This window comes from Nerophis ophidion, linkage group LG04 (genome assembly GCF_033978795.1).
Source record: "Nerophis ophidion isolate RoL-2023_Sa linkage group LG04, RoL_Noph_v1.0, whole genome shotgun sequence".
NCBI classification, from domain to species: Eukaryota; Metazoa; Chordata; class Actinopteri; order Syngnathiformes; family Syngnathidae; genus Nerophis; species Nerophis ophidion.
Genome location: NC_084614.1, coordinates 48,797,390 through 48,816,651, shown reverse-complemented (window position 1 = coordinate 48,816,651; position 19,262 = coordinate 48,797,390). Strand labels below are relative to the sequence as shown.

Below are 19,262 nucleotides of genomic sequence, written 5' to 3'. Positions count from 1 at the left end.
ATTAGGTCTTCCTTCATTTGTTACCAGATCCGCAGTATCTTTCTCTCGTACGGCTACGTTAGCAGCTTACGTTAGCAGCTTACGTTAGCCATGCCGCTAGCTCTCTGCCCTGCGTGTGACGTGGAAGTTTGTGACGAATGTGCGCCTGCTTGTCTGCGAAGGAGTCACAGGACAGAGCGAGGAGAGCCTGAAGTGTACGCCGGCAGCTAAAAGTCCTGTGTGAGAACGTATACTCGAATATTACGATATAGTCATTTTTTATATCGCACAGTGACAAACCCGCGATATATCTTATATATCGATATATCGGCCAGCCCTACTTTCAATGTTCTTTAGTTTTTGTGCTTTTCTGCCCAGCAGAGAGGTAGCAGCATGGCTAACGTTAGCTGTGATGCTAGCGGACTAGGAGGTGCTGATTCTCATCCCAGTCGAGTGGTAATACGAGAGAAAGAAGGTGCGAATATGGTAACAAATGAAGGAAGAATTAATTCCCAAGAAAAACAGCACGGGGTCCATCGTCTGGCGGTGGTTCGGCTTCAAGCGGGAATATGTCGAATAGAGAACTTTAATTTGTCAAGTGTGTGGCACAAATGTTGCTACCAAAAGTAGCAATACTGCTAATATGTAGCATCATTTGAAAAGTCACCTGCTAATAACTTTAATAAATACAGTTTTGGTAAATTGACTTAATTGTGATTTCTTTCTCTGCATGAGTTTAAAATTAGCATATATTAATGCAGTATGAACAAGAATGTTTTAATGTAGACACATAGTCATCATACTGCTGTGATTATATGTATCAAGTGTTAATTTAAGGTTAAGGCAAAATACTGCGATGTATATCGCAATATGGCCTAAAAATATCGCGATATTAAAAAACGGCCATATCGCCCAGCCCTACTCTGTATGTGCGCGCCTTTTAAACGGTGGTGCGTGTTGCCGAGTAATGTGACGTTAGCGAGTCCAGGCTCTCACGGGCTTTTTAGCTTGAGCTGTTTTTGTTAGCTTAGCAGGCTAGGAAGGGTACTGGTTTGTGTTGCCTTTGCTTAATAAAAATATTGAATGTGCTTCCATGGCTGTATGTTGTCAACAAATAGGGTATTGTTTAAATGGCAAGTTTGTCTCTTCAATCATTGATTTGTTCAATATTCCATCTGACCCTTGTTTACTAGCTCGCAGTGCAGTGTGTCAAGTTTTAAAGTGGTGAAAAAAATGTCCTTTACTGACCAGTTACTCCAACTAACACCTTATTAGAGGAGGGAAGTGAGTGACCTAAGAGGGGCAGGGCTCCAGGCTCCTGTGTGTGTGTGTGTGTGGTTTAGAGGTCACTTTTCGGTACAGTAAGAAAACAACAAAATATAAATTTTTGGGTTATTTATTTACCAAATTTGTAAACAATGGCTTTATCCTTTTAACATTGGGAACACCATAATAATTCTGCCAACGTTAATCCACATTAAACTGCCTCAAGTTGTTGCTTTGATTAAATAAAATGAAAAAACATTTATTCTACATACAAAAAGTGCAACATTAAACAGTTTCCATTGAAACTGTTTAATGTCAACTCATCATTCTTAATTTATTACATCATCTGGGAAGCCTGTAGTTAAAATGATAAATGGGTTGTACTTGTATAGCGCTTTTCTACCTTCAAGGTACTCAAAGCGCTTTGACACTACTTCCACATTTACCCATTCACACACTGATGGAGGGAGCTGCCATGCAATGCGCTAACCAGCACCCATCAGGAGCAAGGGTGAAGTGTCTTGTTCAGGACACAACGGACGTGACGAGGTTTGTACTAGGTGGGGATTGAACCAGGAACCCTCGGGTTGCGCACGGCCACTCCACCACTCCCCCACGCCGTCCCAAGTTGACTTTTATTATGTAAATGTTGTCCTTTTATCATGATGTGATAGCAGGGACCCTGCTATTCAAAACTAGGCTGCTACATTACTAATGATTCATGTAACTATAGCTGAAAATAGTACAATTGCAATAGGAGAGACTATTCATCCCTAAACACAATGGAGTTCAATGAAATAACAGACAGACAGGGCTTTGCTGCCCCTAAAACACGCACGCCCGCGCACACACACACACACAATGTGTTTTTATATATATATATATATATATATATATATAATGTATATATATGTATATATATATATATGTATATGTGCCTGGAGGTGTCTGAAATTTTCACGGTAGGTGCATGTCCATTACATGAGAGAGAACCTAAAAAGAAAAATCCAGAAATCAAAATCTATGATTTTTTAACAAGAAGATGACCAAGAAGAACGCAGAGTTGGAATATAATTACATTGGCGGAGTTACAATGCATAGTAGGCTACCGCCACCTACTGCACTGGAGTTGTAACTACAAGCTCCATTCACAGACAGAGTCCCATTGCTTTTATGAGCGGTCGAGCAAGTCAAAAGCCAATTTAAAAAAGAAAACGTTTTTATTTTATTTTTTTAAATCTATTTGTGGCGGCCGTAATTTTTTTTGAATGTGGGGGAAACCATTCAATCATTAGAAAATGAAAGAAGCTAAACATGACGGTCAATCTCAATCGGAGTGGAGCCCCATGCAAGATATCACCTCGTGGGGTCTCAATGATGCTAAGAAAGGTGAGGAATCAGCCCAGGACTACACGGCAGGACTTGGTCAATGACCTGAAAAGAGCTGGGACCACTGTTTCCATGGTCACTGTTGGTAATACACTAAGACGTCATGGTTTGAAATCATGCATGGCACGGAAGGTTCCCCTGCTTGAACTAGCACATGTTAAGGCCCGTCTTAGGTTTGCCAATGACCATTTGGATGATCCAGAGGAGTCATGGGAGAAAGTTTTGTGGACAGATGAGACCAAAATTTACCTTTTTGGTCATATCTACTATGCGTGTTTGGAGGAAGAAGAATAATGCGTACCATCCCAAGAACACCATCCCTACTGTGAAGCATGGGGGTGGTAGCATCATGCTTTGGGGGTGTTTTTCTGCTCATGGGACAGGACGACTGTACTGTATCAAGGAGAGGATGACTGCAGCCATGTATTGTGAGATTTTGGCCAAAAACCTCATTCCCTCAGTCAGATCATTGAAGATGAGTCGTGGCTGGATCTTCCAACATGACATTGACCCAAAGCACACAGCCAGGAAAACCAAGAAGTGGCTTCGTAAGAACCATATCAAGGTTCTGGAGCGGCCTAGCCAATCTCCGGACCTAAATCCAATTGAAAATCTTTGGGGGTAGCTGAAAGTCTGTTACTCAGCGACAGCCCAGAAACCTGACTGATCTAGAGAAGATCTGTGTGGAGGAGTGGGCCAAAATCCCTCCTGCAGTCTGTGCAAACCTTGTGAAGAACTACAGGAAACGTTTGACCTCTGTAATTGCAAACAAAGGTTACTCTACCAAATATTAGTGTTTGTGTTCAAATACTTATTTTCAGCTGTATCACACAAATAAATTAAAAAAAAATCATAGGTTGGGATTTCTGGATTTTTCTTTTTAGGTTATCTCTCATACGGTGGACATGCACCTACTGTGAACATTTCAGACCCCTCCATGATTTCTAAGTGGGAGAACTTGCAAAATAGCAGGGTGTTCAAATACTTATTTTTTTGAGACGCAAAAAGTTATCTGTATTGGTTTGGTTATAAAAAAAATTGCATCCATATAAAAAAGGATCCATCCCTAACAAGTAAGTAGTTAGTACATTTCATTCTGCCTTAATGGATTTTCGAGGCAGTTATTTACTTTATTTGTTCAATGGTGGACTGGATGCCACTGTATTTAAATAGTATAAAACATATTTAACAACTACAGTTTCAATTCTGTGCTTTTTCCCCAATATAGCTCCAAAACCTGGGCATCAATCCTGCCAACATAGGCTTCAGCACCCTAACCATGGAGTCGGATAAATTCATCTGCATCCGTGAGAAAGTTGGCGAACAGACCCAGGTTGTGATCATTGACATGGCTGATCCCAACACACCCATCCGCAGGCCTATCTCAGCCGATAGCGCCATCATGAACCCAGCCAGCAAGGTCATTGCACTTAAAGGTAAGGCAGTGTATTCATAACCCTTTAACACAGTGGTCCCCAACCTGGTTTAGCCCACGGATCAACTTGTTTCTGTCAAACCTCTGAACAACTTGAAAAATTTGTAATCGAAAGTTATTGTCACGTATAGGCATGTAATGATAAACAGTTTAATGATAAACTACTGTATAACTTGACTAATATTACTGTTTTGAATTAAACTTACTGTAAAACCATGATTGACAACACTGAAACTCACAAACAGGTGACACTCATTTACTAGAGGCACGAGCTAGCGCTGGATATCGTAACTGCTAACATGAAGACAGTTGTATAAACTCAATGCTGTCTGACCAACTAAGATATTCAATTGTGTACAATAAACTTGCAGGCTGTGCTCTATTGATCAATACTCGATGGAATATGACAACAGGAAGTGAATTTGAGACATCACAAACCGGACATGACACGGCCAAAACCTGTTTTTTTCTCTATCACTAAAAAACACAAACACTTTTACAAAAGAAAACACAAGAAGATAAACACATCCCAACACTTACAAAATATTAATTTGGCTCTTAAGTAGCTGTACAAGTATTATTGTATAACATATTTATTCTGCCAAGAAAGTATATTGTGTGGTTATTTATTTTAAATAAAACTTGATTATAAATGTGTGAGTACTTTTTGAGCACATTCATCAGTACTGTAATAATAATAAACGTGATAATTTTAGTCACAATAACCGTAATATAACATTTTCTTTCATATAGTTACATTCCTAGTCATATACTATTCCTATTTTGTCAACTTGTTTGCATTGCTGGTAGCAGTCCGTGGACATGGCCAAACGTGGTTGGGGACCCCTGCTTTATCATTTAGTGTGACAAGATCTCTAGCTATGTAAGTAAAATGGTTTTGTCAGTATCAATAACATCCCAGCTAATTTAGTCCATTCTCAGGTCCTTTTTTATCAACAAACACACCCTTGAAAAGAACCTTAAGACTGGTGAAAATGACAATTATTTGCACTGGTGGATTGTAACAGTGTTTCAGCGGGCGTCACTTTTGGCCTACAGTCCCAGCCTTTTTGGTGATGGCTATGTCCTTTGGCAGGACAACACTGATACCAACCTACCATTTCTTTGAATTTTGCCTATAATTCACAATCCTTATGAGGAAAAAAAAAACATGTCTTTTTTTAATGCATTCAATCTTGTAAATAAACATAGTAAAAGTCAGCTTACAATAGAACCAATGGGAGCCATGACGCCATTGCGTCTATTGTCTATAAAATTATGAAACATCTAAAAACCGCAAACAATACTCCATTTACATTTTGAGACCTGAATATTGACCAAGTATTAACAATATTGTTTTAAGTGCTAATGTTTAGGACCCATTTAGCGCCACATTGATCAGAGAGAAGTGACTGTAGCTTATGCTGCTGTACTGACACAATGAGCTGGGGAGCTGCTCTCACACCTTTTGACCTGGTGAAAAGTATTTCTACCTTATAAATCATGCCTCTCACTTGGATAGTAAAAATATGTGGGGAAAAAACGTTTGTACATTTTGACAGCCAGCTTAGACCAGGAAATGGCAAGAATGACCCGGAAAGGCACCCAGTTGCCCCCCCCCCCCCCCATTTTTCTTTGTAAGGATTACGAGTCATTCTTTATCTAAATGGGAATATATAAACTAGGGCTGCACAATTAATTGAATTTCAATTGTGATCCCGAATTTGCTTCCACGTATAAATGAGGGTGGTCTTCTGTGATATTACCATTTAAAAAGCAGGCTCCGCTTCATATCAAATCAATCACTTTCACAACCACAGCGACAGAAAATAGCACTGTGAAGCACGGACCCGTGACCATGTCGAAAACCATTGCGTATGAGCTCAAAACCCCTTCACCTCGCTGATTTGAAAACATTCAAAAACTTGTTCTAGGTTGCTGCAACCTATCGCTTTGTTCCGCTTCTTTTCACTCGCTTCAATTCCCTGGAGTCTCAGCGTACGTTTAAGACCGCACTGCTGTTATTAGATGGCGAAAGGTGTGACATAATGAATAATCGTGATTAATAATTGTGATTTCAATATTAATCAAACTAATTGTGCGGCCCTAATATAAACAACCCATCAGTCGGCATCCCAGTGAGAGTAGGCACAGAGTTAAGTGATGTTTTATTATGTTTGTTGGTGCTCTTGAAGTCTGCGGTGAGTAGTAGTCAGTGTTGTTGAAGTAAAATTAAAATGTTGTGATGCGTCTATGAAATTAATACGCCACCGTATGCTTAAAATGACCAAAACACGTAAATACGACATGTTGTAATGAATGCGCTTCTTACTACATTACATACATACAGTACTTGCAGATTGTATATAAAATGTTGACAAAAGTATTTGAATGTTTTTAAGAGCTTTATAGGCTAAATCCAACGACTCCCAAAGACTAACTTTTGCCAGCATGTATTTATTAGTGTATATAAAAATAAACATGTGCTTGTCTTACATATGGGTTGTAAATTAAAGGCAACATTTAAAAAAAAAAAAAAAAATGCAGTTCCCCTTTCATAAATCACTGTCTTACTGTAAAGGCGGGAGCGTGGGATTTAATAGTCTGCAGTAATGCGGTTGCCGTACCGGACCTTGTGGTGAAGAAGGAGCTGAACCAAAAGGCAAATCTCTTGATTTACCAGTCAATCAACTTTCCTACAAGGACTTACCTCTGCAGGGTGGCTGGACTTACACTATCACACAGAGTGTGGACCTCTGTCATCCGGGAGGAGCTCAGAGTAGAACTTCTGCTCCTTCCCCATCAAGAGGTACCAGTTTAGGTGGTCCCGGCATCGACTTAGGATGCCTCCTGGGTGCCTCCTTAGTGAGGAGGAAACGCTGAAGGGATTATGCTTCTGGCCTGGGAGCATTTAGCTGTTCCTCCAGTGGAACAACAAGAGGTGGATGAAGACTAGGAAGTCTAGATTTCCCAACTGTGACTGCAGCCACCAATTTTAGAATGTGCTTTTACTGCAATCTACTGTCGTCAACTTTTTTAAATTTCTATTCTTTTTGTGTTGAACATTACAAAGAAAACTTCAAACATTGTTTATGAATGCGCAAGATCACAGTTCAACCGTTTCAATGTTAATGGGGAAAAAAAATCACAACTTTTTCCGCAACTTGGCAAGCTGCCGCCAATACCTGGAGGGACAATTAAATTCAGTTTTTATTCACTTTCAGAAAATGTGAATACTTGTCATTTTCCCATGGTCTTGACATTTTGTTTAGGAGTGTATATGTTAAATGAATGTGTTTATTAGACAGAACTATTTGATGTGAACATATTTTAATTTTTGTTTAGCATCCATGATTGCTTTGACTTTTTGTTTTTTGTCTTTTCTGTTTTCTTTGTTTTTCTTTACTGCTTTCTTATGTGTTTGCAGACGGTGAGTTAAAAATTTTCTACTACATTGTGGAAGTGAAATCCTGTTTTTTTAAGACACTGAATTTACTTAATTCAAAAATGATTGATTTATTCTGTCATCCCTGCTCTGATAATGAACTGAGCGGAAAGACATTAACGAAGTTTTGGTACAAGTTCCTTAAACTGGATATTTTTCCTCAAATCCACTTAAGCTGTATTTAAGTAAACAGGATTTGGCTTTCATGACCCCATGGCTTGCTGGCATTTCATCATTTTTAATTTGTGTTAAAGTGATTAAGAATCTGTTTTACAGATGGCAATATTGTCATTTTAATTTGTATTCTCATGTTATATCAATTCCATCTTTCAGATATGTTGCTCGTGTCTCACTTGTCTTTAATATATTTAATTCATACTTTGACACATATACATTGACCTTAACTGATGGAAAACACCTTATTTGATCTTTTCCCATTTTCCAGTGTAGATAAAGCTACAATATTTTTAAAAGGCCTAAGAGCTCAAACTCATTGGTAGAGCTGATTGTCATCATTGCATAGAAATGACATAAATAATCTTACACCCAACACTAAATAATGATTGTGATGATAATAACGACCAAAATGATCAGTTTTCATTCGCACAAACATATTTTGAAAATAAATTAAACTCACGCAACAAATAAACATTAGAGTGAATAAAAATGTATTTTGTGCACAATAAAAGTATTTGCATGTTTGCTAACAAGGGTGTACAATGATTTTCGAACAATTATTTGTAACGATTTTTAATCGGTTACAATAAAAATAAAAAAACTTTTTTTATTTTTATTTGTTCCGTCCAGCCACTAAGGCAAATCATATTGTTAATGTACATGCCTATATCTGCTGTACAAATTTACTTTAAAGGAGTTATATGCAGGAATATGGCCAGAAATTATACTGCAATCACGGTCAAAATTATTTAGTCCCTTCCCCCTCTCCCTGACTGAGGTTGCCAGATACGCAGCCGAATCCTGCTCGATTGAATGGGCTACTCCAAAGAACCTCAAACTTCCACTTCCTCTTACTAGGGGTGTGGGTGCTGGGACCATAAAAGGTGAATATACAAGCATTTTGTTCTTTAAAAAAGAACAAAAAAACAAAGACTAAAAGGAACTACAACCAATGCTAGAAATGGTTGTACTGGTGAAAATAGGTAGAGCATGCTAAGCAGCCTAATGTATGCTCAAAACTAAAGAAAATACATTTTACCAAGGTATGCCTATAGGTAGGGCTGGGCGATATTGCCTTTTTTTAATATTGCGATATTTTTAGGCCATATCGCGATATATGATATATATTACGATATTTGGCCCTGGCCTTGAATGAACACTTGATGCATATAATCACAGCAGTATGATGATTCTATGTGTATACATTAAAACATTCTTCTTCATACTGCATTAATATATGCTACTTTTAAACTTTCATGCAGAGAGGGAAATCACAAGTCAATTGACCAAAAGTGTATTTATTTAAGTTATTAAGCAATGGCACAAACATTCAAGTCATTTCCAAAACATAAATTGCAAGATTGTCAAAGACATTTTAAGTGTCAAATAAAAATGAGCTGCATAATAGGAAATCAAATAGTATTCGTCCTTCACTATATGGTATGTTACTAAGGTTATGAAATTGTCTTCATACTCTAGCGTGTGACTTTACAAACGATGCTACATATTAGCAGTAATATTACTTTTTATAGCAACGCTTTTTCCCCCCACACTTGACAAATTACGGTTTTCTGTTCGACATATTCCCACTTGAAGCCGAACCACCACCAGACGATAGAAACCCTGGTGTTTTTATTGAGAATTAAGTCTTCCTTCATTTGTTACCAGATCCGCACCATCTTTTTCTCGTACGGCTATGTTAGCAGCTAACGTTAGCCACGCCGCTACCTCTCTGCTCTGCGAGGGCGTGTATGTGACGTGTGACGTGACAGTTTGTGACGTATGTAAGAATGTGCGGCTGCTTGTCTGCAAGAAGGAGACACGGGAAAGAGCGAGAAGAGCCTAAAGTGTACGCCCGCAGCTAAAAGTCCTGCGTGAGAACGTAAACTCGAATTTTACGATAGTCATTTTTTATATCGCACAGAGACAAACCTGCGATATATTGTATATATCGATATATCGCCCAGCCCTACCTATAGGCTACTGTTTCAAACGTTTCAGATTGCCATATAACTTGGTACATGTAGTTCACATTATGCAAACACGAATGAGGAATTATTTTATCATGTAACCTGGCTGTCTCTATATGTTTCACAGTGCCATGACAGCCGTGCCAATGTTGGAACCTATTTCCTCATCATATCAACATGTTTACAACAAAATAGGCACTGACACTACCCAAATCCACAGGTTTTATTTGTCGGAAATATATTTTGCCCTGTCAGTGCATATATTTCCCCTCTTAGCCTATATGTCCTTTTGTCATTGACCGGGCTAGCACGAACATACTAGCTTTTTTAGACAAGATCATAGACTGTATTGGAGAATATAGTTGACATATGACATGTCCTTTTCCATTTATTACAAGTAATAAGAAAACATAAATGCCTTATTTACCTGTCAATGAGGAAATTAGCAAATTTGGCGTTAGATGAAAAAACATTTTCCGCCTTCAATGGTCTCCATCTTTCAAAGGCAGCCTTGATACAAATCCTTGTTTTGTTCCTGGCTTCGTCATGAATAAGTTCAGAATCGTAACAAGGCCTTTTTGATTTACTAAGGTCTGACATGTTTAGTAACTTAACCAGTAGCAGTAGCCAGACAAAGATGGGCAGCACGTAACTGGCAACCTGGATGTAACATGCTCATAGACTTTCTAATTGGTCAAACAGTGGAGGACAGTGCATCAAAATAAAAACAAGATTTCGGGGCTGTAAATCTAATTTTGATGTTATGGATCATGTCCCGGCTGAACTACCGTTATCAGTTATAAATGTATTTGAAAATAACATGATTTATTAATGCCTTTTATCAGGGCCATTTAATGATGACTTGACATGAGATTATTGCATGTTTTCTTTAAAAAAGAGAAGTGTGGGATACTTCTTTTGGTACCTTATTTGTATTTGACCTAATTAAATGCTTAAGTATCATTTTATTGAATGAAAAAAACAGTTTTCTTTTAGGTAATGTAGAAATTGGTCGAAGCTGTTTGTCTAGTTTATGGAGGAACAAAACCAATCATAGAACTGGCACCCAATGTTATGTTATTAAAGAGGATGGATTGTGAATCGAAAATCGTTTTGAATCGAGAATAGATTTTGAATCTAATTATTATCCCCAAGAATCAAATAGAGCGGTGCCCATAGATTTAGGTGTTTAAATGAATTAATAAAGCTATACTTACACTTTAAAATAGCTCTTTCCCTCTGCATAGTGCAGCGATGTTAGATATATTTTTAGAGCAATCTAATTGAAGACCAAGTAGCCAATTAGATCGTACATTTATCTAGTTCTCTGATTGGTTGCCTTTTTGACATAAAATGTAACTGTGTGTCAAAACCTGTGCGAGCCCACTGCAGAAATCTGAGCCAGTGTAAAAAATAAAAAAAAAATAAAAGCTTAATCAATCAATGTTTACTTATATAGCCCTAAATCAATAGTGTCTCAAAGGGCTGCACAAACCACCACGACATCCTCGGTAGGCCCACATAAGGGCAAGGAAAACTCACACCCAGTGGGACATTGGTGACAATGACCCAGTGGGACGTCGGTGACAATGATGACTATGAGAACCTTAGAGAGGAGGAAAGCAATGGATGTCGAGCGGATCTAACATGATACTGTGAAAGTTCAATCCACAATGGATACAACACAGTCGCGAGAGTCCAGTCCAAAGAGGATCCAAGACACAGCAGCGAGAGTCCCGTTCACAGCGGAGCCAGCAGGAAACCATCCCAAGCGTAGGCGGACCAGCAGCGCAGAGATGTCCCCAGCCGATACACAGGCAAGCAGTACATGGCCACCGGATCGGACCGGACCCCCTCCACACGGGAGAGTGGGACATAGAAGAAAAAGAAAAAAGAAACGGCAGATCAACTGGTCTAAAAAGGGAGTCTATTTAAAGGCTAGAGTATACAAATGAGTTTTAAGGTGAGACTTAAATGCTTCTACTGAGGTGGCATCGCGAACTGTTACCGGGAGGGTATTCCAGAGTACTGGAGCCCGAACGGAAAATGCTCTATAGCCCGCAGACTTTTTTTGGGCTTTGGGAATCACTAATAAGCCGGAATCCTTTGAACGCAGATTTCTTGCCGGGACATATGGTACAATACAATCGGCAAGATAAGGTGGAGCTAGACCGTGTAGTATTTTATACGTAAGTAGTAAAACCTTAAAGTCACATCTTAAGTGCACAGGAAGCCAGTGCAGGTGAGCCAGTACAGGCGTAATGTGATCAAACTTTCTTGTTCTTGTCAAACGTCTAGCAGCCGCATTTTGTACCAACTGTAATCTTTTAATGCTAGACATGGGGAGACCCGAAAATAATACGTTACAGTAGTCGAGGCGAGACGTAACAAACGCATGGATAATGATCTCAGCGTCTTTAGTGGACAGAATGGAGCGAATTTTAGCGATGTTACGGAGATGAAAGAAGGCCGTTTTAGTAACGCTTTTAATGTGTGCCTCAAAGGAGAGAGTTGGGTCGAAGATAATACCCAGATTCTTTACCGTGTCGCCTTGTTTAATTGTTTGGTTGTCAAATGTTAGAGTTGTATTATTAAATAGAGTTCGGTGTCTAGCAGGACCGATAATCAGCATTTCCGTTTTTTTGGCGTTGAGTTGCAAAAAGTTAGCGGACATCCATTGTTTAATTTCATTAAGACACGCCTCCAGCTGACTACAATCCGGCGTATTGGTCAACTTTAGGGGCATGTAGAGTTGGGTGTCATCAGCATAACAGTGAAAGCTAACACCGTATTTGCGTATGATGTCACCTAGCGGCAGCATGTAGATGCTGAAGAGTGCAGGGCCAAGGACCGAACCCTGGGGAACTCCACACGTTACCTTAACGTAGTCCGAGGTCACATTGTTATGGGAGACACACTGCATCCTATCAGTAAGATAAGAGCTAAACCAAGACAGGGCTAAGTCTGACATACCAATTCGTGTTTTGATACGTTCTAATAAAATATTATGATCGACGGTATCGAAAGCAGCGCTAAGATCGAGGAGCAGCAACATAGATGACGCATCAGAATCCATCGTTAGCAATAGATCATTAGTCATTTTTGCGAGGGCTGTCTCCGTCTAGTGATTTGCCCTGAAACCGGATTGAAAGGTTTCACATAGATTGTTAGACGCTAAGTGTTCATTTAACTGCTCCGCAACAATTTTTTCAAGGATTTTTGAAATAAAGGGAAGGTGAGACACCGGTCGGTAATTTACCATGAGGTCAGGATCGAGGTTAGGTCTTTTAAGAAGAGGATGAATAACCGCTTTTTTGAATGCTAGGGGAACAGTGCCCGAGGAGAGTGATAAGTTTATAATATTTAGCACTGATGGACCTAATAATACAAAGAGGTCCTTGATCAGTTTCCCAGGAAGAGGGTCAAGTAAACATGTTGTCTGTTTTATTCCATTTACACGTTGTAACAATTCCTCTAATGTTATTTCCTCAAAACGAGAGAAACTATTTTGGAGGGCAGTATCCGCCGTATATACAATCGTGTCAGTGTTAATAGAACTCCGTTGTAGCTGGGACGCATTGTCTTTAATCTCCTTTCTAATGACTTCAATTTTCGTACTAAAGAATTGCATAAAGTCATCAGCTGAGTGGGTTAAGCTACTGGAAGGAGTCCCTTGTTGGGTTAGCGATGCTACCGTACTAAACAAAAATTTAGGATCATTTTTATTACGGTGGATGAGATTTAGCTAATATTTAGCTTTAGCTAAGGTAAGCATGCGTTTATAAGTTATTAAACCATCACTCCATGCTTGATGGTGCACCTCAAGTTTAGTCGTGCGCCATTTGCGTTCCAGCTTTCTGCATAATAATTTCTGAGCTCTAGTTTCTTCTGTAAACCACGGGGTGCGCTTTTTTGGAGCCTTTTTTAACTTTAGCGGTGCTATGTTATCAATGGTTTCGCGCAGGGCGTCGTTAAAGTTGTTAGTGAGGTTATCAATAGAGCCCACATACTTTGGGAATGGTGCCATTACCGAGGGCAGTAGGTCAGCAAGAGTTGTCGTTGTGGCTGTATTAATGTTGCGGCTGCTATAGCAGTTATTATTATTATTAGTTTGACGAACATGCGTCTGAACCTCGAATTTTATAAGGTAATGATCGGACAATACTTTAGTATACGGGAGTATCGTAACTTTGGAAACGGTGATGCCCCTGACAAGCACTAGGTCTATCGTATTACCGTTGCGATGCGTGGGTTCATTTATTATTTGTGTGAGACCACAGCTATCAATTACAGTCTGGAGCGCTACGCACGGTGGGTCCGATGGGGTATTCATATGGATATTAAAGTCCCCCATTATGATTATATTATCGGCGTGTGTCACTAGATCAGCAACGAACTCTGAGAATTCATTAATAAAGTCCGAATAGGTCCCTGGGGGGCGGTAGATAACAGCCAGGTGTAGAGGCAGCGGTGTGACAGACCTCATAGTAAGCACCTCAAACGATTTATATTTATTATTTATGTTAGGACTAAGGTTAAAGTTTTCGTTGTATATTAGTGCGACCCCCCCACCCCTTTTGAGCGGACGGGCAATATGCACATGTGTAAAGTTAGGAGGACATGCCTCATTTAGCGCAAAAAAGTCGTTTGGTTTAAGCCAGGTTTCGCTGAGACCGATGACGTTAAGATTGTTGTCTCTGATAATATCATTAACTAACAACGTTTTGGGAGACAATGATCTTATGTTTAAAAAAACCTATATTATAGGTAGTGGGCTGTTTTAGGGAGTTTTTGATCAAATTATCCGTAGTAGCAATATTGATAATGTTGTGTTTATTATGCCCAGTGCATTTAGTATAGTTACGACCATATCTAGGAATTGATACGACAGGAATTTTCCGATTGTTTGATTGTTGCTTTGATAAACTGCACGCATCATGGTTAGCCACCTCAGTAACGGGGATTTTCCGATTGTTTGTTTGTTGCTTTGATAAACTGCACGCATCATGGTTAGCCACCTCAGTAACGGGGATTTTCCGATTGTTTGTTTGTTGCTTTGATAAACTGCACGCATCATAGTTAGCCACCTCAGTAAAACACATGTCCAACTCTGAAACACTCAAAGCAGAAAAAACTTGTTCTAATTTAACTGACTCCTTACCCAGACCAGTAGTCTCGCATTTTCCATCTAAATCCGTCTTCGGGATGGAGGAAAGTGGTGTTCTGTGGGGATTAGCCTTCTGCTTTGTTTTTAGCCCCGCTCGGCATCCGCGTTTCCGATCACACCGCTGGCGTCTGCTCCGTAGACGCCCCCCGCTGCTACTAGACTCCCCTGCTTCACGGGCCGCTGGATGTAGCCGCCGATGTATTCCCATGCTAGTTAGCAAGTCTAGCACGCAAGTGTCTATCAGTCCAAAACGGCCCGATATGTCCACATCCAGAAGTGTCTGGCGGTCGTACGTGATCACGGAGTGACCACGATGTGAGCCAGCCATAATGCGCAGATAGGTTGAGAGAGAGTAAGAGAGTGGGCGCGAGGGAGCGCAAAACCCTTTTATTGTGCATTAAATATATTTATATTGTAAAATTTTAATATTTTACTTGAGTTTGATTTATTTTTAAAATGTCTTCTTGCCAAACATATTTTTCTGTTCTCAAAATATGCCTTTGCGACTTCAAAATTAAGACACAAATATACAGTATTTCCATAGTATTTTAGTATTTAAAGCAAAATAAGTGTGACGTGTCAGGTTTATGTTCACTTACTTTTGGAGATAACCTTTGTGACAAATTTCTCACACTATTGGTATATCACTTACTGAGACCACAGTCTGTAGGGTCAGTGTGCACAATTGAATATCTTATTTGCTCATAAAGCAATGTTTATTAAAGTTCATATTGCAGAATGTAATTTTTGCAAAGGGAAAGATATAGTTAATGTCTCTTGTATTCATGTTAACATTTAAGATAACTACAGTAGCGTGCCAGCTTGCTTCTCGCTACACACACACACACACACACACACTTTAATATAAACTGTGCTTGCTCTTGAAATATGGCTGCCCTGTTCACTCATGGCTTATTGGCAGTCATGTTGACATTTGTTTGGCCTTGTATTTGCATTCTCGCTATATTAATCAGTAAATAATAATGATCAAACAAGGGAGTCACACTGCTTCTTCATACATCATGCACTCACAAAGTACTCCCAACTATTTTAACCCAAGGTGAGTTGGCTTAATTTATATTCTGTCAATTGTTTGTCAAAAAATTAACTATTTGAAAACCTTTGAGTACTTAATGTTGTACATTTCTTCTCCCTTTAACTTACTTCACATATAAGTCCCACTCTCACATTCCATCCTTATATTTTAGATGCAGATGTGTTAACCTTTTTTGTGAATTATTTATTATTTCCACCCACTTGTCTATTTTATTTTTGTCTTTACGGCTCCTACATTGATGGTGGCCCACGTAATCAGACCTATGTTAGTTTAGCTCGGTCTGTAAAAAAATGTACAGTAGTACCTCAACTTAAATCCTTAATTAATTTACAATTAATTGAAGTTTGTTTCAGGCTGGTCATTGAATATTGGCCTGTGTAGCAACAGTTGCAGTTCATCCTTACTGCACAGACTGCTCTGTCTTGGTGTGTGAAACTCGCACAAGTTGTGGCACCTGAATGCTGGTTGTTTTACTTGCCATAGTATCTCATTTGCCATGGTTGAAGCGTAAAGTTATGTATAAACAAAATTAGCGAGTAACACCATTTTTCTATGGGCGAATCTAATCGGGTTTATTCAAACAATCGCTACGCACACTAGCGGTGGGGAGGCTTGTAACTCAAATGTATGCTTGCAACTTATAGTAAACTTAAAGCATAACAAAAAGCCTAGATATGGCTCGCATTTCCAATCACTCGTAAGTTGAGGTACCACTGAATTTGAAAGTATTTTGTTACCATGACAGGGTTTCCCCTCGATTGCCAATATACAGGTATAGTGTATTTATAAATGGTTGATTTATATAGGCAAGTAAGGTAAAGTGTTGTACCTGACAAGTTTTGACCATTTATAAATACACATCAGTAGGCTAAATGAACCTCTTCAACATACAGGTATAGTGGCAGTGGGGGCATGGCTAGGGGTGTAGTCAATATGACATCATCATATATTAGACATGATCATTTTTATTTGCAATGATGCAAAGATTTTCTGTAAAAAGGCTAAACAAATGTTTTACCTATATTTAAAAACAAATATTACTATTAGTTATTAATACCATTAATAATATTGTTCTTATTCCATCAGAATCAAAACCAGCTTTAACACAAGGAATTTCACTTGGTAGATTGTGCATATTGTTCAATGCAGTTTCAATTGTTGTTTGTTACTGTAAAAGGTAACACAGGCTGCACTTTATTTTACCCTCCCTGAATGTTGAAATTTAGAAAAGTTTTTATATTTGAGCTGGTTTTCAAACATATTATAGCCAGCAGTACGTAAGTAAAAGACTACACTCATTCATACAATATATCACTTAATTGTGTTTTCATGTAAAAAAACAAAACATACTTTAACGGTGTGTTGGCATTAATTTAGCCTGGCACTGCACCAAGATCGTTTACATGTGGGGGAAACCCTGCTTGAAAGATTTCTGTTTAGTAACAATAGTCGTAACCGCAACTAACACTCACTGATTTGGTAAATGTAGTGAATTTAAATACTATACCTTCATTTCATTTGTCCTTAGACAACTTCATGCATTATGTAAAACTTTGTAAAATATGCTCAAAGAGTGTAGATAATTGAGAATATTGGCCACAAAGGTATGATTTAGCTTGAATTTTTGTTGTCTGTATATCTGTTCATATTTAGTGCCATCTGCAGCATGTATGGCATTCCCAATCACTCATCACGGCATGGTTGCCTGATTTCTACTGCTGATTATTCAATTTCACTGTCCTCTTCTATAACAATTTGGTGTTTCACATGTACAGTATGCACAGTTTGTTATAAACTGTAATGGTATTTTGGATCTGGCTCTTGTCTTCTTTCTCTGCATTCCCATATCTAGCCGCCAAAACCCTTCAGATTTTCAACATTGAGATGAAGAGCAAAATGAAGGCTCATACCATGACTGATGACGTTACCTTTTGGAAGTGGATCTCCCTTAATACAGTCGCACTTGTGACTGATACTGCTGTCTACCATTGGAGTATGGAGGGAGACTCCCAGCCTGTCAAAGTCTTTGACCGACACTCCAGTCTGGCAGGCTGCCAGATTATCAACTACCGCACTGATGCCAAGCAGAAGTGGCTCCTTCTAATTGGTATCTCAGCACAGGTAATCCATCACTACTTTCATGTACTATGAAGTCCTTTAAAGTCCAGTCAGACTCCTAAAGTCAGGCAGGATCCATTCCTAAAGTAGAATGATTATTGGCAATAGAGACTACAAAAGGGCTCAGCAAGCCGAGACCTTTACCGGGCCCCACCTCCCAATTATAAAAGTCCTGAATCTACATGGTGATCCGGATCAGCCCCAAAATGTAATCACTAGTTTCTTATTTAAATTCTGACATTTCTTGTAACTTTAGTCAAAATGCACCCATTACTTTGTGAGCTATCTTTAGCGGAATAAAAGAGACAGAGTAAACCCTCCTGTCAGTCATCCACTCTTTGCTTCTGCGGTATTGTTTACATACACACGCACAAAAGTTGAAGCGCATATCATAAATGCAAGGGAGGACGGGGCGATATGGCCTTTTATTAATATTTCGATATTTTTACGCAATGTCACTATATATCTCAATATTTTGCCTTAGCCTTTAATTAAGACTTGATGCACGTAATCACACCGTTATGATTGTCTACACTAAAACATTCTTGTTCATACTGCATTAATATATACTAATTTTAAACTTTCATGCGGACAGGGAAATCACAACCAATTCATTTGACCAAAACTGTATTTATTAAACAGTTAAGCAGAAGCACAAACATTCATGTAATTTGAAAACAAAGTGCAAGATTGTCGGAGACATTTTAAAACAAGCTATGAGTGCACTTTTGACATATCAAAACAACACTAAATTTTAGTGCACTTTTTGTACAGAACGCCACTACAATATTTTAAAACAAAGTGCATGATATCACACAAGGTATTCCAAAAACTGAAAAATAAAAATTAGCTGCATAACAGGATATGAAATAGTGTGTGTCCTTCGCTATGTGGTAGGTTCCTGCGGATGTCATCTCCTGTTTTTGACTATTTTTTTCATACGGTGTTGATCTGGAAATGGAAGACGCCAGGCTCAATTGGGTCAGTGCTAGTTGCTACGGCAATTTGTTGAGTGTGGCACTGGCCGGAGATGTTGACATGCAGCGTTTCAAGCGCTAATTCTCTAGCGGGTGACTTTTCAAATGATGGTACAAATTAATAGTGCTGCTACTTTTTGTAGCAACGCTTTTGCCGCATATTTTACATATTGCTGTTGTCTGGTCAACATTTTCCCGCTTGAAGCCAAACCACCGCAGACAATGGACCCTGTCCTGTTATTTCTTGGGAATTAATTCTTCCTCCATTTGTTACCAGATTCG

General features: G+C 38.9%; 1 protein-coding gene across 1 annotated transcript in view; it reads left to right on the top strand.

Moving 5' to 3' along the window:
• cltca (clathrin, heavy chain a (Hc)) overlaps nucleotides 1–19,262 on the top strand; it is an 82,316-nt gene that overhangs the window by 24,852 nt on the left and 38,202 nt on the right. The window contains exons 2-3 of the mRNA XM_061898214.1: nucleotides 3,863–4,070; nucleotides 17,738–18,006. Coding sequence (XP_061754198.1) covers nucleotides 3,863–4,070; nucleotides 17,738–18,006 — 477 coding nt within the window. The remainder of the gene's footprint in view (nucleotides 1–3,862; nucleotides 4,071–17,737; nucleotides 18,007–19,262) is intronic.